Below are 25109 nucleotides of genomic sequence, written 5' to 3' on the forward strand. Positions count from 1 at the left end.
AACTATAAACCCACAAACCAACAAACAGCTTCCAAACCCTCAGACGCTCATAGAACCCACAACACAGCAACAACCTTTGTACAGTCAACTTTTTCTTCATCCTCTTTCTAACCTTCAGAAAGTTCTGACTTCAAAAATAACACCCGCAGAAGCTCCAAAATGTGCTAACTAATTTGGTGCAGGCTGGTCTTAAAAGAAATGTAATTTAAAGGGATTAATGAGTGTAATATCATCAGTGTGAGCTGAGAAGGAAGGACAAATAAAGGACAAAGGAAGAGGAGGAAGTGAAAGAGGAAGGGGACGTTATACAGTTAATTAGCTGTGCCAATGTATTCTTTCAGAAAAGTGTTTGTATATAAATCAAAGAAGATGAGAGGAGGAGAAGAACTCAATAGAAGGGGAGTGAAAGCAAGATGAGGAGAAGGAGGGGTGTTCTTACCCAGCGTCGTGCCCCTTGGACTGCGTCTGTCCTGCAATGGCGTCCATGATGGCGTCCTGCGAGTACATGCTGATGGGCGTGTTGTACTGCGCGTGGATGATGGTGGCCTTGCCGCCAGGGCCCTTGACCTCTATAGGCTTATGGGTGGAGAGAGCGGAGTCCAGAGCGCCGGGATTGAAGCCGGCGCTGTTGGTAGGAGGAGCGACGTGGTGACAGAGACGGAGTAAGAAAGGAGGTAGAGGAAGGTAGAAGGTGATAGAAGACAGTTGGAGGAAAAGGTAGAGGGAGATGTGTAAGGACGGAGGAAGAATAAAGTGGGCGATGTAGTTGATGCGGTTGTGTTAAAAAGAAGAAACGTCCAGGCAACTCATGCTCACAGCAAACAACCAAGACAGGCAAGGTTGGACGCCAACAGTCAATGGGCTCTTTATGAAGTTCACATTTTGTTTTCATGCAACATTAAAAACCAGAGCTGCACCAATCAACAACAATCTGACAAACTACTAAAATTCTCAAAAAGCCACAAAAACAGCCCAGAGAGCTGCACAGGACTCCGCTCTCAGTTCATTTCTTATTATCGAGGATTGTCATTAACGGGCACAGACCAGCAAGAAAACGTTTGACGTAGCGGAAGGCTGCTAGGATAGGTAGCTTGATCCGACATCCAATGCAAAAGGCTTCCAAATCAAAATAATCTGCATGTCGGTTTAGCAACCAACAATTACGATATTTACCAAATTTGAACTGCAGTCTGGTTTGTTTCATAGTGACGGGAGATAGAGTATTCCATAACAGCGGTGGCCATCTTGGTTGATCACAAAATGCCACCAAACGCCACCTTCCTGTTGCAATTGGCCCGACCTGAATCAGGTCTGAATAGAAATCTGACTGAACAGGAGGGGAACCAGTTCTATCTGCTACAGCAAATAAAACATGCGCTCAGATTGATCTGGTTTTCATGCTACGTTTATATTGGCCATGGTTGGTTGATCTCAGCCGTACCGAACCAAACCATCATGTGATTAGAGATATTCTGGTACAGCGTTTTTTGTGATACGAATCTGACGGCGACTTTGGTATCGGCTGAAATTGGTACCCCTTGGATATAAGTGAGAAAATTTATTTACACATTATCTGTGGAAAAACCCTGATTTCTGACATGTTGCTGGCTTAGAAAACACAACACATTCCTCTATTACTGCACTGTTGTTGGTTATTATCATCACATTATAATTAAGCTGAATTGATTATTTGGTGGGGGCTGATGAATTATGGAATCAGATGGATGCATTGACTGGAAAACCTGCCAATAAGTGATATGGAGGCTGATACAGACAGCGGTACTGGTATCTGTAATCAAAACTCATGATGTCTTTTCACCATGATAGGCGTTTATGGCCACTGAAGGTGATGTTCATAGTTTTTGAGGTTGAAACGGGCCATTCAGAACTTTTCATCTCTCAACTCTAAAAATAAATGTTTCATCAGAGACACCAATACTACGCCCAATCACCTTCTGACTCCTCTACATAGACAATAGTTTCTAAGAGACAGGGTTGACCGCTTGCTCACAGCCCTGATTCTCACCTTGTATTAGCCTTTCTTTAATGTACTGTATATATAGAGGAAGGCTTGAGTCACAGAAAGGCTCCTCACTCTCTCCGCTCTGGACTCAGGTTACGGCTGATCTACACAGCAGACCAGCACCAGCTTGTACAACTCATTCCAAATAAAGCTACCACAGTTCCTCAAACACGATCCAACCCAGATACATTTTTACTTAAAAACACATCTTGTTATTTTCAACAGCTTCACTTTTTTGTTGTTGTTTGAGGGTTCAAATAAAGCTTGAAACCACTACAGAGGAAAAACACACAGTGACCTGAACAGTTGGAGATAATAAGTCGTTCAAATATGATATCGATCAATCCTCATGACTACACGTCAAACTGTGACCTTTACTTCCAGAACAGAAATGCCAAGTACCATAATGTGAATGATTGTATCAGAGCAGAAACAAAGCCTGGAATAAATCCATAACATTAAGCTATTCTTCATATTTTTTTCAAAAGATGTTAGTGTGTCTCAGGATGCATGCAGAGCCAATCAACACACCACAAACACAAGAGGGACAAAAACCCAGAGGGGATTCTGACAGCTAATTAACTCGCTGCGACTTCATTAGCTGGAGACTCGTTTGTCTCTTTAGTGGCAACAGAAGAAGCCATCAGCCTCACGGTGATTAGCTCCACAACAACAACAACAGCTTTTCAGTCTGAAACATACAGCAGACCACAAAGATGCACATTCACTCTGCACTGACTAAACAGGCAAAACTGGCAAAATATCCTAAAAATAGACCTGACTTTGGTGGAGTTTGTTTTAACTAGCTTGGGAGACAAGGTGAGTGGGTCTGAGGCATAGAGACAGATCACAGAGGAACACTACAGAGTTAATGAAACAGATCTTTCTGTATTTGACTGATGGAATTTGAATCGCCCATAAACTCCACCCATCTGGTGCTCCCTGCAAGTTAAAACAAACTCTATGAAGAACAATTAAATATAACTCAAAGAAACAGTGAAAGAGTTACAAAGCTGAAGATTGATGAAAGGATAAGGATACTTAAAATTAAAACGGCAGAGACCCTCAGATGATTCCTTGAGGAACTCCATCCCCGATGGGCTGTGAAAGCTGACCAACATATTGGGCTTCTTTTACAGACACTTTGGGGATATTTGTGAGAAACCCTGAAGACACCATTATGCTTCAGATGAAGTGTTCTTTGGATCATCAAACAGCCTTTTTTTACTTACTCCCCACATCAGAAAGTGCAAAGATATCAATGTCTTCCAGGTCACACTGACACCTCTCCTTGCAGTGTGACCACTGGGGACGATATGTTGTAGTTCTTTTTGAGCATGATTTGATCTTAAGCAGGCATCCAATCTTTTAAGAAAAACTTGCCTTAAACGGAGCTGTGTCAGGTGGGGAGGCCCAGTTTGAGGAACAGATGTGTTGAGGTTTTTAACAGCCAGAGACAGGTTTTAAACTCAGTTGCAACATTCAGCAGGTGAAGAGTAGAAATAAAAGACGCTAAAAGCTTGTTCTCGATCCAGACTCAAGTTAGTCAGCTTGGTCAAAGGTCCATTGCTTTAAAATATGACTAGTAGAGTAGAGTCATTTCTGGAAGTTGTCCTCTACCCTGTTGTTTGATGGGCTGTGAAGTCTGTTGATGTATTCTGAAGTATAAACTCAATTTGAGGTGGTGGTCTGGGGCAATGGACAGGTCAAACAAACACTGGGCTTTAATCCAGGAGACCAGGGTTCGTTTTTTTTATTTATTCTTTTTCTCTTCATCTGGTTTACAGTTGAAGAGTGCTCTTTACTCCGGTTGGTCGATGTCACCAACACTCGTTGGAATTTGTCTTTCATGGCAAAAGAATGCCCAATCTGATCCACTCGTCTTTCTGTCGGGACATTTTGAGGCGACCCAGATAAGCCCTCAGTTGTTCTCTATGATACTTAGCACAGGATTTATCAGTCAATTGTTGCACTGAACACCCATTGTTGTTCCCAAAGCCCCAAATCTGTCCGGGCAGTCTATTTTCAGGCTCATATCGTGCAGTCTGAACACGACATCAGAGTTGTAATCTGCTGACATCATCTACAGAGCTTTAACCTGACTCACTCGCAGGCAACCTCATCTTAAAGGTTATCATCTCTTTTAACATCATTTAACCAGTATCACATGATTTTCATGTCTTTAGTGGGATACCATAAATAAAAAAGAGTTTTGCCTTGAAGCAGGCTTTTATTCTGAAATTTCATCTGCAAATATATGCATGAAACAGGAAGTAATAAAAAAAAAAAGAAGAGGTCTTGCTGGAAACACTTGCATGGACAGAGGGATCCAGCAATTCCCTCCATGGGTTAATTTACTTATGGTAAATTTACCCAGTTATCTATTATTGGACAATGATCTGTTGATGATTAAAAAGGGCAACAGGCAGCACTTTATCCCAACAGGGAACACTCTGACATCCACAGTACCAAACCATGCCTTAAATAGACCAAACAACAGATCAAACACACATCCAAGATGCATTCAGCAGGAGGAGAGGATACTAACTTGGGAACAGCCGGGGAGAAAACCTTATTTGACCAACCGCAAGGAAACAAGAGAGGAGGAGAAAATAGAGACAAGGCAAAGTCATTAGAAAACACATTCACAGTTTGTTTTTAATATTGCAGCTCAGCGAAGAGGAAGAGATTTAACATCAGTACAACAGAGGCTACAGGCAGACAGGGAAGAGATAAAGGTCAGAGGTCAGAGATTGAGGAACCTCCGATATCTCCTGAGGCTGCAGAGGTGTCACATCTGTGCGTGAAGAGAGTCTATAAACATTAAACACTGAGGGAAAATATACGTTTTTTGACTTGCAGAATGTTCACCTGGGCTGCTTCCTTAGAAAATTACCCATAGATCATAACAATATATGATGATGTAAGAGAAAATATTATAGCCACAATGATAGCAAAAGAAAAACAACTGGTGTAGTGAAGTTAATGCTGCAGAAAATGTCTAATTCCAGTCCAGTTAAAACCCTTATTTACACAGGTTTGAGGCTGCAAACTTTTGATAATGTCACATTTCCATATTGGTAAGTGATGGTGTATTTGTGCACTCCAGCGAGTTGCCATTGTGGCATCTTCACTGGGCTTGTGAGCGCCAACTTTTCTCTGTGACCAGTATGTACACTAAGCTTGGCTAAGTGGTCAAGTGCTTACAAGTCACTTAACTTTCAGTTAAAATCCAGTTAACATTAAGTGTAAATCTAGTTAACTTTTACTTTAAATCTAGTTAACTCTCTGTGTATTTTGACTGTAATATTATAATCTTACACTGAAAATTCAGTAAACTTTCAGTTGTAAATCCAGTCAAAGTCCATTCAACTTTCACCATGAGTCCAGTTAAAATCCAGTTAACTTTCACTGTAAATCCTGTCAAAATCCAGTTCTCTTTCACTGTAAGTCCAGTTAAAATTTAGTTAACTTTCACTGTAAGTCCAGTTAACTTTCACTGTAACTTTCAGTTGTAAATCCAGTCAAAGTCCTGTTCACTGTAAATCCAGTCAAAATCCAGTTCACTGTAAGTCCAGTTAAACCCAGTTAACTTTCACTGTTAGTCCAGTTAAAATCCACTTAACTTCCACTGCAAATACAGTTAAACCCAGTTAACTTTCACTGTAAATCAAGTCAAAATCCAGTTCACTGTAAATCCAGTCAAAATCCACTGTAAGTCCAGTTATCCAGTTAAACCCAGTTGACTTTCACTGTAAGTCCAGTTAAAATCCAGTTAACTTTCACTGTAAGTCCAGTTAAAATCCACTTAACTTTCACTGTAAATCCAGTCAAAATCCAGTTCACTGTAAAACCAGTCAAAATCCAGTTCACTGTAAATCCAGTCAAAATCCAGTTCACTATAAATCCAGTTAAAAATCCAGTTAACTTTCACAGTAAGTCCAGTTAAAATCCAGTTAACTTTCACTGTGAATCCAGTCAAAGTCCAGTTCACTGTAAATCCAGTTAAACCCAGTTAACTTTCACTGTAAATCCAGTTAGACCCAGTTAACTTTCACCGTAAGTCCAGTTAAAATCCACTTAACTTTCACCGTAAGTCCAGTTAAAATCCACTTAACTTTCACTGCAAATCCAGTCAAAATCCAGTTAACTTTCACTGTAAGTCCACTTAAAATCCAGTTAACTTTCACTGTAAGTCCAGTTAACTTTCACTGTAAATCCAGTTAAACCCGGTTAACTGTCACTGTAAGTCCAGTTAAAATCCAGTTAGCTTTCACTGTAAATCCAGTCACAATCCAGTTCGCTGTAAATCCAGTTAAAATCCAGTTCACTTTTAATGTAAATCCAGTTAAACCCAGTTAACTTTCACTGTAAATCCAGTTAAACCCAGCTAACTTTCACTGTAAGTCCAGTCAAAATCCAGTACAATGTACATCCAGTTAAAATCCAGTTGGCTTTCACTGTAAATACAGTTAAATTCCTGTGAGCTTTCACTGTAAATCCAGTCAAAACCCAGTTGGCTTTCACTGTAAATCCCGTTAAAATCCAGTTCACTTTCACTGTAAACCCAGTTAAACCCAGTTAACTTTCACCGTAAGTCTAGTTAAAATCCAGTTCACTTTCACTGTATATCCCGTAAACTCTCTCTGTAAAGTCTCTAAAGTAGATCCAGTTTATCTTCAGTTTAATGCTAAGTGTCCAGTTACCTTACATTTAAGTTTCACAACAGTTATATGCTACAATATTTCTTGGCATTGAGAATTACATAAATGTTAATGTTAATCAGAGATCTTAAGAGGTGCAGTTGGGGGATTTTGTTTTCTTTGGTTAGAGTCAGCCTAGCTCTTGTCCCTGTTACCTATATCTATGCTAAGCTAAACTAAGCTAACCTCCATTAGGATGTAGCTTTATGTTTGGCATACCGACACAAGGGTGGTATCAATCTGAACATTTTACTCTCATAAAGAAATGGAATAAAAATATTCAACAAAAACTCTCTATATATAACTCTCTATATATAGAGTCATAAACCAGTTATTATTATAGTCCACACTGATGACTGTCACATAAACCACGGTGGTTCATGTATCCAGGAGACGCCTCTGTTTTTGTGTTTAGGAAAATGCTAACTCTGCTGTGTTAATACTCAGAGGTAAGACAAGGGCAGCCACTGTGCGGGTGTGGGTTTGTGGGTCTGAGTGTATGTGTGTGTGTGTGTGTGTGTGTCCAGAAGGTTCCCTGACCTTTAGCAGCAGCCAGAGAAACCAACAGGTGTTTGGCCTCTTCACTGACACAGTAACCGAATCACACTGTGAACTGAGGAAACCCCACAGGCATGCTGGGTAACAGTGTGTGTGTGTGTGTGTGTGTGTGTGTGTGTGTGTGTGTGTGTTATTGAATGTGTGGCTACGATTATGAATAGTTATGGTAACAGTCACACACTTGCCCCCTATCACTCTGTAATGCTGTGACTGATACAGCGGAAGCTTGTGTTCTGATGTGTGTGTGTGTGCGTGTGTGGGACAGTAGCGTATTTTCTTGATGACCTTTCCTCTTCTCTTTCAGCCCAGGAGAACACCTGATCCTCCCCCTTGCTCCTCATTGACAGCTAGTTATCATCACTCAGAAGAACTATTCAGTGAGTTAAACTAGTAATACCACAGTGTACAAATATTATGTTTCAAGTAAAAGTCCCACATTCAAAATAATCTGATCTTCAATCGATTCAAATGATCTATTAGTTTTTATTTACTGTTGCAATCAGACTCAGCCCATGTTTTGTTTTTGTTTGACTTTAAGACACTGAATGTTCTGATACGCCCAAGTTTCTCCTTCTTTTTGCAGTTAAAATTCTATATTTCATATTGTATTGTACCTTGTATAAGGTTATAATTCCCCGACAGAGAGTCTGCTCTGCTGATGTGTTGGTCAACATGGCAGGATAATGTTGCTAAATCACAGCAGGAGTCTCACAACGCCCTGGGCGTCAGCTGTTTTTTGTCACTGCGCTCACAGTGCTCTCAGTTGAAAATATTTCAACAGCCGAGCTCGTCAATGTCACTTCTCTCTCACTGACCAATCAAAATCAAGAAGAGGCGGGACTTACGATATCAACTTTGTCAACAACAATGGTGGAGGAGAAGCTAATCCTTTTGTTTTCTCAAGGGTGCAATTTCCAGGTCTAGAGCTGCTGCTAATGCTTCCTGATTCCTTTCCAATGTTTTCTTTGTTAAATTCCATTGAATAAAAGCAAATATAAAGCATACAGGGCAATTTAAAACAGCCTGCTTCCAGATAACTTAACCGAGCAACATTAAACCCCAGTAAGAAGAAATTGAGGTTGAGGACACAGGCCCTTACTGTGCATTTCAGATGAACCATGCTAATCAAACTAGAATTCACCTTACGCTAATAACTTTGTGTTTGCTAACACCTGGCTTCTCTCAAGCTCCACCCTCTTGTCCAAATACGGTCACTTCTGGCTCCAGAAAAACAAGAAGGCCTTGGCCGAAATGTAAACTTGAGGCCACAATTTGGCGGTCCATAAACAAATGGGGGATGTCACAGGGGCTACGTCCAATTCTTATATACAGTCAATGAGAAAAACAAGTCGGAACTACAGGAACTGAACTGTGAGCCATAACCAGGTTGGCTAACAGGAGTAGCTCCTCTTAGAGTCTTCTCCTTATCAAGTTGTTTTTTCTCCCTCCTCTATCAGCAGAGGAGCTCTTCCTCTGAGAAACTGTGAGAAACTCCTGCCATGTTTCCTCCTCCATCATTAGAGCATCTCATCTACATACCCCGCAGGCTGACCGGCCTGAATGGCTGCCATCTCCCTCAGAGTCTCCTCTGAGTACAGGCCGATGGGAGAGTTATACTGCTTCCTCTGAGCGGGGCTGACCGCCGCCCTGCTCCCCGGAGAGTCTGCCTCTACAGGCCCGGAGGAGGCACTGCAGGCCGACAGGCGGCCATTCACCTGCACCGACTGAGGCTTCAAGTGGAGCAGGAGGGGGAGAGAGGAGGCGGGATGTTGGAGGGAGTAGAGAGTTTTGAGTAACTATCAATACCGGATCAATACGTTTTATAGGAAAATTGTTCTGTACATGTGCATGTACACTTATGAATATCTTTAATTATTTTCTCTTATCAATAGAATAAAATTTGTCAATATTTCTGCATTTTTTTATTATTTGATTTGAAGTTTAAAAAAATATAAATATTTTAATAATTACAAATAAAATCTTAAATTATTCTGATTTTGTCATTCACTGTATAAAACAAATATGTATTCTTCTCATGGCCACCAGGGGGCGACAACTCATTTTCTTTAGCCAGTGTGAGTGAAGCTTCAAGTGAGAGGATGGAGGCTGCAGGGATTCCACAGTGTGTGTGTGTGTGTGTATGTGTGTGTACAGCCTCTTGCTTCCAGCATCTTGTTTGTTTGTTTATTTTCTACTGGCACAGTTTGAGGAGTCTGCAGCAGTAGAATTGCATGATGGGTGAAGTTACCTGTTGGTGAGGGATCATGGGAATGGCGGCGTCCATCCTTGGTATCGGCATTGGAACGGGACGCTTCGACCTGCAGGAAGAAACACAGAGGTGATTTTTTTTTTTACAGACAATTTACTGAAGTTTTTTTCAAGTGTGTGACCAAATATTACAACATTTTACAGAATTCACAGACAGATTTTGTGCACTGTAAAAACTGTCTTAGAAAAAGCCCTGAGGAGCAGCTGCAGTAAAATAATATGATTCTGCAGTTCAAGATGAAAAAGCAATGTCGAGGAAATACACACTGACATTAAGTAGACTTCACTGGAGTATAATAGTTGGATCATTTTATATAGAAAATGAAATTATTTTAATTTAATATAAATTATTTCTTCAATTAATTGAGTGCTGTAGCCAAAAATCTCTGGAATATACTGAAGTCATAAGTCCAAAGTCACTGCAAGCTAAAAATGTTCATTAAGAAACCACAACCTGACCATACACTGATCAGACATAACATTATGACCTAATATTGTGTAGGTCCCCCTTTTGAAGCCAAATCAGCCCTGACCCATCGAGGCATGGACTCCACTAGACCTCTGAAGGTGTGCTGAGGTATCTGACACCAAGACTTAGCAGCACAAAGCGTTTGTCCAGCACATCCCACAGATGCTCGATTGGATTGAGATCTGGGGAATTTGGAGGCCGAGTCAACACCTTGAACTTGTTCCTTAAACCATTCCTGAACCATGTCTGCAGTGTGGCAGGGAACATTATCCTGCTGAAAGAGGCCACTGCCATTAGGGAATACTGTTTCCATTAAGGGGAGTACTTGGGTCTACACAATGTTCAGGTAGGTGGTACATGTCAAAGTAACATCCACATGAATGGCAGGACCCAAGGTTTCCCAGCAGAACATTGGCCAAAGCATCCCACTGCCTCTGCCAGCTCACCTTCTTCCCATAGTGCATCCTGGTGCCATGTCCTTCCCAGGTAAGCTTCCAACAAATAAACTACGAGTACAAAATGTTCTCTTGCTGCCTAACATATCACAGCCACTGACAGAGGCCATTGTAGTGAGATAATCAATGTTATAACTACACATTGTTTGAATCTCTGAGGAGTGTATGATATAGGTTTGAAATGAGGATGCTCTAAGAAAGCAGGCATTTCATTTTATCAATGGAACCATTCAGTATGTGGGTCATTGTGAGGAAAACACTCATGAACAGGAGACTGTGCTAGAAACAAACTGTGTCAACATCTCTTATATACAAGCACAACCTATAGAACAGGAAGTAATTGAAAAAACATTCAATCTTTCCGATACACAAAATTAGACAATGAGGTCAAGGTCAGATGTCACTGACTATAGAAAATGTTCCTGTGAGCCTCATGGTCAGGAAATAATAGAAAAGGTTCATGTGACCTGGTCATAAAAGGAGACTTGTCCTGTGCACCGGAAGATTCCACTCGATTCAGCTCGATAAAATAACATTAAATGGAAAAAAAGGTTGAATGAAGGCTAAATACTTACTCGCATACCATCATGTATGATTGTTTGATTGAATGAGTTTTATCATGTGAGCGCAGTGATGATAAGAAACCAGCTTCCTGCTTTAGCTCACAGTCGATTGGGTCCAGATCTTTAAATCTGTCCTCTCGTCAGAGATGGTCTGGCTTTGTGAAACAGAGGTTTCTCCGGTCAGATGACCACCAATAATAAACCTCTGGAAAAACCAGTATGTTGGCATGGTGATAAATCAGTTTGGAAACTTGAGACCAAAGTTCTCCATCCCATCTGTACACATGGAGTCTTAAAAGTAAAGACAATGTGAAAAAAATCAGCAAATGGCCAGCAGGGGGTAACTCCATCCATCCTACCGCTTACCCTGTTCAGGGTCGCATCTCTGCTGTCATTGTGTGAGTGGCCAGTCAAACACAGGGCTGACACATAGAGACAGACAACCTTTCACGCTCACATTACATTACGATGAGTAATTTACAGTCACTGATTAACCTAACGAGCGTGTCTTTGGACTGAGGGAGGAAGGCGGAGTACCCGGAGGAAACCCACACAGAAAGGCCCGCTACGTCTGAACTGGGATTCGAACTAGGAACCTTCTAGCTGTAAGGCAATAGCACTAACCACCGTGCAGCCAGGGGGTAACTGTACTGGTTGAAAAAACAAGAGTGATTGTCTTCTATTAGTGTAAGAGAAAATCCTGCTTCTCGCTTGATTTATTACCTCGGCAAAAATTTTCCAAATGAGTTTAACGTCTCAATTGCTACTCAGAATAACTCTTTAACACAGCATCATGTTCATGTAGTAAATAATTGGTCCAGAAGTCAAAGCATACCCTGCTTTATGTCTGTGAATTCTAAGCTTAATCCAAAAGGCAGCTGGACTTGGTTGAAGACGTTTCTGCATTGTGTGTCTTTTTGTGTTTTCTATGCCGCCCATTTCATCAGAGGAGGGAGAGCAGGGTTAACAGCTTTCTATTATATCTCCTGACCTCTGCCTCCTCCAGGCCTCACTCTCCACTTTACGCTCATAAAAAAACATGAGTGACATGAAAAAATGATGAGAATAAGACAAGTTAACTGAGGCTCTCAGTCTTATCTTCACCACCCAGAGGCTCTGGAGTTATGAGACTCTGCACGGAGCTCCCTGTGGACCAACTTTAATTTCCTTACTGAACTTATCAGATCTCGTCTCTCAGATATCTTCAGGGTAAGAAAAGGATGAGCTGACTGGGGACTCTTATTTTAGCCCAAACAGCCCAATGTCAACATCTACAGCAGCCATCTTTTCCCTCCAGCAATTATAACTAATCATGTAAAGTCACTTAAAAAAGGCTGTACAGATTAATCAAAATCCTCCAGAAAGATCTCTAAACTTCCAGTTTTCAGAAATAGAAACAGAATCGGCTTTACTGGCTACATATATGTACACATACAAGGACTTTTTGTTACTCTCAGTGTACATATACAGACATGAACAAACATGTAGCTTCGATAAAGGACAAGACCAAGTGCTACACAAAAGACATTTGTACCCAAGCAATTATATAATTGCGTGGCTTTTATCGTTTTGTAAAAGCCACTGAAGATTTTACGATATACCTCAATGCCAATAATCTTTAAGTTTTGGTCCTATTTGATCTCAGCACTGATTCTTTAAACAGTGGATGACCAAACAGTCCAAATAGATCACAGTGGACATACATTTCTTAGATCTTTTTTGCCTCTGAGTCGTTTGTTTCAGTCGATGACCATTACTAAGAATAGCTTATGGGGTTCCACAGGGATCGATATTAGGGCCACTACTTTTTAGTCTTCATGGTAACATCTCCTTTTATGACTATGCTGTTGACATACACTTTATGTGGCTGCGTCTCCTGATGACACAAGAACTAAATGATGCATTTTTGAGATGTTATGTCAAATATTTATTCCTGGATGCCACAAAAAAAATGTTCAGCTCAACCAGATTTAACCCGACGCATAATGTGGGGCTATGGCCACTTTCTCAAACACAGAAACTGTTACTACTATATATGTTATCTAATTTGAACAATTTGATTAAAACTACCGCATGGCTTTGTTAATCTCTCAATTCTGATTGGTTCTAAATGATGTCAAAGAACGTCAGTTCACTGACATTGTTGCAGAAGGAAAACTTTTGATTCATTGTTGGAGACTGAAATGTCCCAAAACAGAAAATGGAGAGAAAGGAACAAAATAGTGCAGAAAAGCAAGAGGTTTAAAGACACCGAGAGCTGGACAACGACCTACTCAAAATACATTTTAAAACAATAACTTTCAACAACAACAGTGGTTTCTGTTGTTGGAACCACATCTTGCACAGGAAAATAAAAAGGTGATATTCATTAGTTTCTGTCCTTACTTGGTCATGGTGAGTGCCAGGTTGTAGTTGGCCATCTTGATCTTGTTCTGGGCCTCCAGGTGAGTCATCCCATCGGTGCCGACTCCATCGATAGCGACTATGACGTCACCCTGGACCAGGTTACCCTGTGCCGCCTTGCTGCCTGGAGTGATCTATTCAAACACAGAGATAGAAACATTTAGATCTTACTTTCCTACAAGAATCCATAATGGGATTTACATAACAGAAGTTTTGAATTAAAAACATTTTGGCTCTGTTGTTGGATTTTTATTGATAAATACCTAAACTTAACCAAATGTAGGTTTCAAGCATGTGTGATACATTTTTCCAGCTACAAACACACAGTACAGGTCAGTGCACATGCCAATCTGCATCTTTCAATCACTTAGTCATGCAGAGCTGGATAAAAAACCTGCATTCAATGAAGCAATCAATGAAATGGGAAAATAATTTATCAATGAGTTAATGATAATTATGTCCGCGCTCTAAAGTCGCCTTAATCTGAAAATCCACGTCAAGAGTGGATTCTGTCTGTGTTTACAGATCAACACTTTTTAAAGCTTTACCTTCATTCATAAAACAGAAACAAAAAAAGGGCAACAAGTTTGCATTCAGATAAACAGAAATCATCACTATTTTTCATATCATGTCACATATTTATCAACTTAAAGGATCTCATACTGTCAGTTAGACAAATACTTTCACAGGAAATCAGAAGGCAGCTGGCTGCTGCTGGTATTTGAGATAAATGTCATCCTGAGAAAGTCATCAGTTCTGAGGGAATTTGGTTATAAACAAAAGTGTTAGACCGAGTCAGAAGATCGCCAGTTATTACAATTCATCATGATAAATGAATGTCGGAAACAGATTTAATCACAATCCAGCCAATAGTTGTCAATGTGTGAAAACATTTAACGTAACTTAAAAAATAAGACATTTTGTCTTTCTGAGTTGCTTCTAACATCCAATGATGATTTCTAGGTTAAAGATCCAATGTGTGCTGTTTATTTGTTCTCAAGTCTGTGTTCAGCTTCAACAGCGAGCAACACTAGCTAACATCAACCAATGACCTGTACCAACCACAACACAAAGTCCAAAAACCTTTATCTCGTAAAGCCTGCCTTGATGCACAAAGGAATGAGACGGCATAGTGATACACCAGATTTGATATCTGCTTGGCATTACCCCACAAAATACTATCTTGAGTGGATAATGTCATTTAACTCATCCAGACTCTTTGTGCTGATCTGGCTGGTAAATTGTAAGCTTAAATAAATTGTAAAATTCATTTATCAGCTAACGTCATGAAGCAACCACGCAAGATCTGTGTAGTGTAGCTAAATAACAGCTAGCTGGCTAACCTTGCTTCGTAGCAAAATATTGTCTGAGTTGTTCAGTTGATCCATTTCAGACCACTATTTTGGCTAGCTAGCGCCTATGGAGCGCAAGGCATCATTGGTATTAATGATAGTGTCATTCCTCACAGCACATTTAAGAAAACAAATTCAACTTTGTGGTGATGCTAGAGAAAAAAAGTAGGATTGATCCCCTGGGAACCATGACAATATGTGCTATTTCATCATGATCCATCCAACTGAAAAAACACAACCTGGCGATGGTAGAGGAAAAGTCAGATCACCAAAGTCAGGGGGGTTAATCTGCAGTGGAACAAGAACGTCTGAACCAAACTTCATGTATGTCTTTCTGAAAGTTGTTGAGACATTTGGACTGTCAACTTGCCATTTTGACAGACACTGTGGGGACTTTGTGGGGGTTTAAAATGAAAAAATAACGGCCTATATCCGACCTACCACTTTAAGTATGACAATCGAAAAGGCTGTCTTTCAACAGTTGAACCACTTTATGACAGTTAACAACTGCTTTGATGTCTTCCAGTCAGACTTTCGACCACACCACAGCACTGAGACGGCTCTCGCCAAGGTGATTAATGACATCCGCTTAAACACAGACAGTGGCGGAGTTTCAGTCTTAGTACTACTCGAAGTTAGTGCTGCATTCGACACAATTGACCATAAGATATTACTCGACCGTATGGAAAACTGGGTTGGACTTTCTGGCACAGTACTAAACTGGTATGGTTCTTATTTAAAGGACAGGGACTACTTTGTCTCTATAAGTAACTTTACATCTGAGCAGAGAAAGATTACATGTGGAGTTCCCCAAGGCTCCATTCTTGGGCCTCTTCTGTTTAACATCTACATGCTTTCACTGGCTCAGATTATGGAGAAAAACCAAATGAGTTACCATAACTATGCAGACGACACACAGATCTACATCACAATGTCACCAGGGGACCACGGCCCCATACAGAGACAAAACTGAGGTGTTTTTGGAGGTAAAGAGGAGCGATTAAAAGCCAGCACACAGCTTCAGTCATTAGTGTTGAAAACAACTGACCAAGCCAGAAATCTGGGCGTAGTCAAGGACTCAGACCTGAATTTTCAAAGCCACATTAAAACAATTACAAAGGATATATCTACCTATATCTAGGATTAAAGGACTTATGTCTCAGAAAGATCTAGAAAAACTGGTCTATGTATTTATCTTCAGCCGACTCGATTACTGTAACAGTGTCTTTAAAGGTCTCCCTAAAAAATCATAAGACAACTGCAGCTGATTCAGAACGCTGCTGCCAGAGTCCTCACTAAGACTGAGAAAGTAGATCACATCACTCCAGCTCTGAGGATTTTACACTGGCTCCCTGTCTGTCAGAGAATAGACTTTAAAATACTACTGCTGGTTTACAAAGTGCTGAATGGTCAAGGGCTAAAATACATTTGTGACCTACTGACACAGTACGAACCATCCAGACCCCTCAGGTCGTCAGGGACAGGTCTGCTTTCTGTCCCCAGAGTCAGAACCAAACATGGAGAAGCAGCATTCAGTTTTTATGCTCCGTATATCTGGAACAAACTCCCAGAAAAAAGCAGGTTTACTGAAACACTTACTTCTTTTAAAATATAACTGAAGACTCACCTGTTCACAACTGCTTTTTATTAATCTATCAATACATTTATTTTAATAACTATTTTAATTATTTATATCTGCACTGTAGCTTTTACTCTTATTTTTTTATATTTTGGCTTCTTTTTAGCTGTTTTTAGTTTATCTTCACTTTTTAATGTCTTATTTTATTATGTGTTTCTTTGCTTTTGTTGTTATGTGTAAAGCCCCTTGAATTGTGTTGTTGCTGAAATGTGCTATATAAATAAACTTCCCTTGCCTTGCCCACAAATGATCTGAGCACGAGTTTGAACGTGTCATAACCTCTTGACCGCTCACTCACAGGGCCGCTCTGTAACCTCGAGGCCTCTGTGGCGCCTCGATCACAATGCCAGGACACAAATATTCATGCCGGAGTGTTAAACCCTGAACAGCTGTCTACACACCGCTAACCCCCACAGAGCCACATCACTCTGCTCTACTGCTCCATAATCCTTCCATTTTTACCCCAGTCTGGAGGCTGTGACCTTTGACCTGTACAAAGATGGAGCTCGGGGACATTAATGCTTGAGATGTACACCTTTTAGTACACATCTGAGAGAAAAAAGTCAACTTGTCCTTTAACCATGTGTGTGTTGGGAGAAAAACAGACTGTTGGGAAACAGGAAACACACACACACACACTCAGTGATAAAGGTTAAATCAGCTCTGACACTTAACTGCAGCTCACATCTCGCTCTGACTCATCTGGCTGACATTTGCACAGAATGCGGGTTAATGGGCATGGATGACAACATCGCCCCCTGGAGACGAGCTGTTGGCTGCCTCTGACTGTGACAGACAGCAGGGAGCTGGTCCCAGTTAACACTCTGCTCGGCTTACTGGTCCGGATCCAGTTGGAAGACTTCCTGCACCGAGGACAGAAAACATTTAGCAGCGCTCAGAGCTGCTTATGAAAAATATCCAATTATTAGTGTGTAATGAAACAGGCTGGTTTAGGTGACTGCTGTGCTGAAGGAAAGTTTGGAGTATCAGTGTTAAAATATTTACTGGTGCTGTGGCTTAGCTGGTCAAAGCACTTTATAAAAAGTAGATCCTGGGTTCAAATTCCAGCAGTGCCTTTTATCAAAACAGGCTCAAAATGCTCCATTTAACACACCCCTAAGAGATGCAGAGAGGTAGCTTCCACCTTTTCATAAGCTGAACAAAAGATAATTGTACAAAGTGTATGATTTCACCTGATAACTCACTGTGTGCATTCACTCTGTGCTTTTACTTTCACGGAGCCAGATAACCAACTCTGATAGCGTCCAGGCAGCTCGCTCTCTTTTCTGAGCTACTGTTAATACTGGCTCCCCGAGCATGCGTGGGTTCTCTCCAGGTACTCAGGCTTCCTCTCACAGTCCAAAGACATGCTCGTTAGGTTAATTGGTGACTCTATAAATATTGCCCGTAGGTGTGAATGTGAGTGTGAATGTTTCTATGTCTCTGTGATTGACAGGCGATTGGTTAAGGGCAGCGGTCCCCAAACGGATCCGGACCCAACTGCCGTCGTCTCCGGACCCGGACCTATTTATAGTTTTGACAAGCGCATCTATTTTAACTTGCACAGCTTTTTTGTCTTTGAGGTAGTGATTTGGGGGTCCAAGAAACTCGCAGACCAATGAATTCGTTTTAAATCATCACACGTGACGCTACTCAGCCAATCAAATCTGTCACTCGCGACTGTGGGTGTGTGAGAATACAGATACAGACTGAAGAGCCAGCCGCCAAGAGAGTTACAGAGACACAGCGGGAGAGAATAAGTGAGTTAGGGAAAAGTAGACATGGCGTGCTCTAAAATAAGAGCAGTAGAGAAAACCGAGCTTTTAAGACTGGACAGACTCATGTGTTCCGTGACTGTGGCGATTATTGAACGCGGACACTGTCACTCCGTTTGTCTCTGTAAACAGAGACTCCAGGCTGCAGTTTAGTTCAAACACTTCACCCATAAACCTGAGAGTTACACAGAGCTACATCAGGCGTCATTATCATGACTAATGTTCCTCTTATTTCCACAGTTCTGCTCTTATATGTACCGGTATGTGGCCTCTCTCTCTCCCCCTCTCTCTCTCCCCCTCGCTCTCGCTCTCTCCAGCAGTCCGTCAGTGTACAGTGCGTTTAAATATTATTTATTTCATAGTCATTGCCCGTTTTCAAACTCACTATGACTCACCATGAGAAAAAGTCTAATGCAACTGCATTTCGGCAAAACATATAATAAAATTTGGCAAACATGAAATAAAATATAAAGCGAATCCTCCTGTTATGGTCAATTCTTGATAATTCTGTCAGGAGGCAGAGAGATAGCAGCTTCAGTGAAGAGGTGAAGCTGTCTCTCTCTTTCATTTGATTTCTGCATGGACAACATTATACTACCAGTAGTACCAGACATTATATTATTTGTTTTCATTTACAAATAAAGACAAGCATAAAATAAACCAAAAATACAGGAAAACACACACTATATTTCCTTACCAATATTGAAGTATTCATTATTATTATTGTTAAATTATGAGAGCTCTGTGTTAAAGTTATTTGTGCTGTTGTAAAAACTATTTGGCCTAATTGTATTTTCTTTATTTGATTTGACAGACGTTCAAAATGTATAAATGTATGATACTGAGTCATAACGCAGGTCAGACATTACGATGTTCCGGACCTTTGCTTGAGAAAAAAAATCTCTAGCTGGACTTCTTTCAAGTTTAATTGAGTACCCCTGGTTAAGGGTGTACCCCACCTCTCGCCCAATGACATCTGTGACAGGCTCCAGCCCCTCGAGCCTGAAAAGGATAAGTGGTATAGATAATGGATGCATGTTACCACTGGGAATGAGCCATTTAAGAGAGTTGTAAGATAAACTGATCAGATATTTTTTGTATGTAAGTTGTGGTTTGCAGGAACTGTTACCCTCCATTTGTTCATTCACTGCAGCTAGAGCTCCAGAGACTTCTTCCCTCCTGAAGATGAAGACGTCCAAAACATGTGACACAACTTGAGCCAATAATACATATGTGAGTTTTACAAGTTCCAATGCCTTGCTCAAGGATCCTTCAGAGTGTACACATTGTTTAAGTGTGAGGTGCTGTGGCTTAGTTGGTCAAAGTGCCTGTCTTGTAAACAGGAGATCCTGGATTCAAATCCCAGCACTGCCTGAATCAGATTAAGTCTTTTTAAAGGCTTCCTGAAACTATGTGCTGCCATTACTTCTCTTCTTGAGCAACTACAGTATACTACACTGCCTGGCCAAAAAAAGAAAAGTCACCACCTGGATTTAACCAAGCAAATAGGTAAGAGCCTTGTTTCAGCTGCCAACAACTTATTTAACCCAACTAATGCAGTGTCTAGCTTCTTATTTCTTAAACAACCATGTTGGAAGACATATCCTGCGGTCGTGGAAAAGATGTGAACTAGTTGCCACGATTCATTGGGCTCAAGTTGTGACAAGAGCTTGACAAGAGTGGTTCAGGGAGCATGAGACATCATTTTCACACGTGGATAACTCCATTAACCCCATTGAGCATCTTTGTGATGTGCTGGAGGAGACTTTACGCAGCGGCCCGACTCTCCCGTCATCAATACAAGATCTTGGCGAAAAATGTATGCAGCTCTGTAAGGAAACAAATGTTGTGACATTGCATAAGCTTATCAAAACGGTGCCACAGCGAATGCATGACATAATCAAAGCTAAAGGCGGTCCCACTAAATATTAGAGTGTGTGACTTTTTTTTTTCCAGGCAGTGTATAAAGCTGCCATGGACAAAAAGCTGTGTTAGGTAACCCCATGGATTTATCCCACATTGTCACAGTCACAGGAGGAGAGGGGACACTGTGGCTGGGTTACAGCGCAACACACATACGCACAACACACACACTCTCATTAATTCTGGTGCATCAGCTAAAACCTCCCGCAGAGCCTGACAACACAAAGAGCTGCTGAGCTGTTGATCAGACAACGAGTCCACGCTGTACAAAATTTAACTTGTTTTGTCTGCTGTTTCCCACAATGCACCAGGCTGCAGGAGATCATATCAGACAGGTGACATCAGATTCAACTGTATGAACATACTTGAACAACACATTATTTTTGTGATACTTCTTTATCTTTTACCACATTGCAGAGGATCTTTTCTTACTTTCTTCCTGAGAGTTCAACCTGACTTCTTCTGTTTAACTAACTGAAGCTGCAGCTCTGCTTCTCTGCTGTCTTCTAATGTCAGAAACAACCACCATCCACTGACAAAGGGAAGAGTTATAGGACAGTAGGTCTATCACACACTCCAAGCAGGTAAAAAACGCAAGTTTTCCTTGTTTGTGTTCTGTCTTAAACAGAGGCACTGTGGCTTAGCTGGTCAAAGTGCCTGTCTTGTAAACAGGAGATCCTGGGTTCAAATCCCAGCAGCGCCTCATCAGGTCTGCTCATTTAAAAACAGCCACTACTGTTGGCTTTGAGATACTCAAAGTAGAAGGTTTCTATGTGAGGCCTCTTCTAAAGTAGCTCCATTAAAATACTAAGCTTTCTTGTCTTTTTAAAACACAATTTCTGCGTCTTTTTGTCCTCTCAAATCAAACATTTTAATGACAAAAACCCAAATGACTGTTAAGGATGCATTAATGATGATATATTTTATAATATATGTGGAATCAAAAGGATACAAAAAAGGAAAGATGGATAAAAGGAAGGATACGCAGGAAGAAAGAACAGGCGCTGTGGCTTAGCTGGTCAAAGCGCCTGTCTCGTAAACTGGAGATCCTGGGTTCAAATCCCAGCAGTGCCTCATCAGATCAGATCCTCTCTAACACACATCCTTATACCCAGTATGCGAGGCTTCCCTTTAAAGGGCTTTTCACACGGCCAGTTTAAGGCGGGATTATCACGCCTCTGTTACGTTCCGTCTTCTATGTAGAATGCACGGAGGCGGGATGGTGGTGAGACTCAGCCTTGATGCTCTTGAAAAGTACACCTGTAGGCAACTTGTTGTGTTGGAACATTTGCTGAAGGAAAGGTTATCCCTGGTATTTAAATGGTCTAAATCCCTCAAAATAAATCACCATATAACCCATTAAAGACATTAATATAAAAGACATGAGGCCCGCCTTCTTACACAATCCAAATCTTTGTCATAACTGAAGGTTGCTAGCTTGATGGTTGCTGTTTCATGTAAACATTGATTTTTCAAACATTGACATGCAGACAGTCTTGACTTATACACACAGGAAACACTTCAAACTACCGATTTAAGCGACCTTGAGTTGTAGAGTTATATTTTACTGGACAGAATAATGTCTATCAATCAGCTTCCTTTAACAGGCAGAAACGTCCAGATGAACGAGGCTCATTGATTGGCCATCTACTGCAACCAACTTTCATTTGCGTTGACACTGGGAGGAAACAAAATGTTTAAGGTGAAAGAAGGAAAGGAAGAAAAGCATAGACCATCAGGTGCTGTGGCTTAGCTGGATAAAGCGCCTGTCTCGTAAACAGGAGATCCTGGGTTCAAGTCCCAGCAGTGCCTCAGACAGTGTATCAATACAACACTTCCCATCAACTTCTCTGTTACATCTCACTGCGCTCGAACAATGTGAGGCCTGTCCAGGCTGCAGAGTGGCCTACTTTCACTGTGAGCCATTCACACTGACCCACATACACTTTATACACATTATACACCGCACATATACTTCCTGGGGTCACACCATAATGTCCACTATGGGGTCAACTTGTCGTTATATACTTCTGCCTTAAACCCAGATTCCTGTCTATCTGTCCAGCGGAGCTAAAAATGTGAATCTGGAGTTTATCAAACACACACACCCCCCAGCAGTGACTCCACAGGTCTGTAACTATAGATGCTAACGGAGACAGAGAGGTAACTGATAAGACCTCTCTCTCTCTCTCTCTCTCTCTGTGTGTGTGTGTGTGACCTTCAGAAGCTATAAACAGCCTCCTGCCTGTCAGCAGCCACAGCCGCTGGCTGTCACTCTGCAGGCTCCCTGAGCTGCTGCTGCAACAGGCAGCAGAGATGAATGTCAGGCTGCTGTGCGAACACGTTCATTGATCACTGCAAGTTGCGGAGGCTAAAAGTGATGCCTCATGATAATACTACTACTCAGACCCTCTCACTAATACCTTAAACTTGAGAAATACAGGAAATTGAAGACCAATCTGATTCCAGTGCAATAACAAAATGTACATATTATGTAATAGCTTGTCTTGAGGCTTTGTATACTGTTCACAGTCGTTTCACTGTTGGGATTTTCTTCTGTTACATTTTGCTAACTTAGGCGAACATTACCTTGTCTGTGTGCATATCACTGTTGTTGCTCAGTATCGGAGGCCTTTCTAATACTGTTATCAGTATCGGCACAACTCTTACTTCTATATCTGTGATCATTTTAAATATTTGTTGTCATTTTTTAAAGATTATTTTTGAGCATTTATTAGATAGGACAGCCGGAGAGAAACAGGAAATGTGGGAAGTGTAGAGTGGGGGATGATACGCACCAAATGATCAGCCTGCGATCAGTGCGTCGAGGACTGTAGCCTCTGTATATGGGGCGCCTGCTCAACTTAGCTAAACCAGCGTCCCTCTTTGTAGTCATTTAATTCTCTTTTTATGCCTTTCAATGTCTCTCTGTTTACATTCTCAGTCTTTTAGTAAATTCTTGTGGTCATTTTTAGTGCATTTGTGGTTGTTTTGCTCTCCTTTATGGTCAATTTATTATGGTGGCTTTATCATGGTTTGGGTTATTTTCTGAGTGTCTTTGTAGTTGTCATGTATCTATTTGTCGTCGTTATATGTTCCTTTGGGTTGTTTTGTATCTGTGGTCTTTTGAATATTTTTGCAGTCATTTGGTTGACTCTAAGAAACGGTACCAGTCACTTGCAACTTTGCTTTGGCTTAGCTGGTTGAACAGACCCCTTCTTCCCCGCGGTCTGTGCCCTGCAGGCCTGTTCACTGATCCTTCCAAGTCTGCACACATCCCCAAAAAACAGACCTCATTTTTTCAGCAGAGGCAGCACCATGATGTAACCGACCAACTGAAAATGAGGATGTATATGAAGCGTCAGGATGTTGCTGTGCAGCTGTAACAAGATGCAGTGTCATGAGGAGCTCGCTGAGCGCTGAGTCAGCTCGCTGTGCTACAGCAGGAGTCCAGTTACTGCGAGCTCGCCTTTCACACAGGCTGTAAAACTTTAGCAGACGCTCAGCTGGAGCGTAGCAGTCCGACTGACAGAGGGAACATTTAAGGGACATTTAAGCATCGCTGCAGAAGACATCAGTGTTGGGACCAAACCCACAACAATAAGTACGATTTACACCGTTTTTTTCTAATTCAATTTTTACATTTCTTATGTTCCAGCAGAAACACAAAACGATGACAACTAACACGTCTTCTTAAAGGTCTATCTGAGTGAAAATATAGACATTTTTTAAACATGTACAGGTAGAAAATTAATATAAAGGCTGAATTAATCTGTGTTTCTGTCTCTCAGCAGCTGCAAACTTTCTGATTTTTTGTATTAAATCTATTTAGTTATTTATTTTTTAATGATTAATGGGCCACAGATAAAGCAGCACAGTTTCTTTGATGCAGCACTAAACAGTTCTACAGACAGTAAATAAATGTCTAATAATTATAATAAGATGGACTGTACTGTCACATGCATGACTGCATGACTAACTTGTCTTGAGTTAGCCTTGTTTAGTTATGTATTTCATTTGTGTTTCGTTGTTCATATCATCTCATGTTTTAGTTTAATTACTACCCTTGCGATGTTCTACTTCCTGTCTTTGTGTGTTTTCCCGCTTGTCTGATTAGGTGCCATGTCCTTATTGTTTTCACCTGCCCCTTAATTAGTCTCACCTGTGTCTGATTAGCCTCACCTCCCCAGTGTGTTTAGTCTATGTTTAAGACTTTTGCTCTGCCTTTTTGTTTTGACACCAAACGTGACAGGACGAAAAGAAGAACACAAGTTTGTTTCTTCTCTCTCTCGAATATTTTTACTTTTTGCTGAATTCTTTTCTCATCTTTTTTAACTGATTTTAATTTGAAGGGCTCAGAGTTTCCTCCTTAATATAGAGTAACATGTGTGTAAATATACAGCAAATATGTCAGTTAGAAGTGCTTTTATCCATTATCTATATTTGTGGTTAATTTGCATCTGTGTTGTAAAGAATGAAGAGGATAACAGAATATATCAGTGAAGAAAAGTGAAGCTGTAAACTTGCTCTTTGTGTTGCTTCTTTATGTAATAAGTGTTGTACTATCTGATATCCAAACACAGCATCCTCCGTCCTCATCTGCCTGCTGCACACACTCGGAGCCGTTTGTGACATTTCGGTCGCGCCTGCAGCCTCATCTGGCTTTTCACAGAAAATGTCACTCAGCTTTATTGCCGAGATCAGCAATACGGCAAAGAAATGAAAACAGGCTTTACAACATCCAGCAGGTCATTAAAACCTGCCGGGACATGCAGGGGCCGTCCACGTCTCCCTGAGCTGTGATTGAGGGAAGTCATTCTAAAGAGTAAGAAGCAGACAACAAGACTGTGTGCGGAGAATCTAAATGAAAGCACAAGACACCAGAGGGGTGTTCTACGAAGCGGGATTAGAGGGTTAGCCGTGTCTGTTGAGCCTAAACCCGGGGTTTTCGGTGTCACGAAGCTGGCTCTCTTTTAAC

At 41.1% G+C, this 25109-nt stretch overlaps 1 protein-coding gene and 4 non-coding genes across 8 annotated transcripts in view; 4 read left to right on the forward strand and 1 right to left on the reverse strand.

Moving 5' to 3' along the window:
• Window positions 1–25109, reverse strand: part of LOC138588335 (LIM domain-binding protein 3-like) — a 48859-nt gene that overhangs the window by 14419 nt on the left and 9331 nt on the right. For 3 of the 4 annotated variants that reach the window (XM_069658397.1, XM_069658396.1, XM_069658395.1), the window contains exons 2-5: window positions 13425–13576; window positions 9533–9602; window positions 4572–4594; window positions 440–625 (exon numbers count right to left, since the gene is read on the reverse strand). In XM_069658397.1, coding sequence (XP_069514498.1) covers window positions 440–625; window positions 4572–4594; window positions 9533–9602; window positions 13425–13576 — 431 coding nt within the window. The remainder of the gene's footprint in view (window positions 1–439; window positions 626–4571; window positions 4595–9532; window positions 9603–13424; window positions 13577–25109) is intronic. The other variant, XM_069658398.1, reaches the window with a different exon arrangement.
• On the forward strand, window positions 19509–19582 carry trnat-ugu (transfer RNA threonine (anticodon UGU)). Its single transcript has one exon. It is a non-coding gene; the product is annotated as a tRNA-Thr (tRNA).
• On the forward strand, window positions 20761–20834 carry trnat-ugu (transfer RNA threonine (anticodon UGU)). Its single transcript has one exon. It is a non-coding gene; the product is annotated as a tRNA-Thr (tRNA).
• trnat-cgu (transfer RNA threonine (anticodon CGU)) lies at window positions 21132–21205 on the forward strand. Its single transcript has one exon. It is a non-coding gene; the product is annotated as a tRNA-Thr (tRNA).
• Window positions 21870–21943, forward strand: trnat-cgu (transfer RNA threonine (anticodon CGU)). Its single transcript has one exon. It is a non-coding gene; the product is annotated as a tRNA-Thr (tRNA).

This window comes from Semicossyphus pulcher, unplaced genomic scaffold (assembly GCF_022749685.1).
Source record: "Semicossyphus pulcher isolate SPU_LCO1_2020_fin unplaced genomic scaffold, fSemPul1.0.p SCAF_12, whole genome shotgun sequence".
In the NCBI taxonomy this organism is placed as follows: domain Eukaryota; kingdom Metazoa; phylum Chordata; class Actinopteri; order Labriformes; family Labridae; genus Semicossyphus; species Semicossyphus pulcher.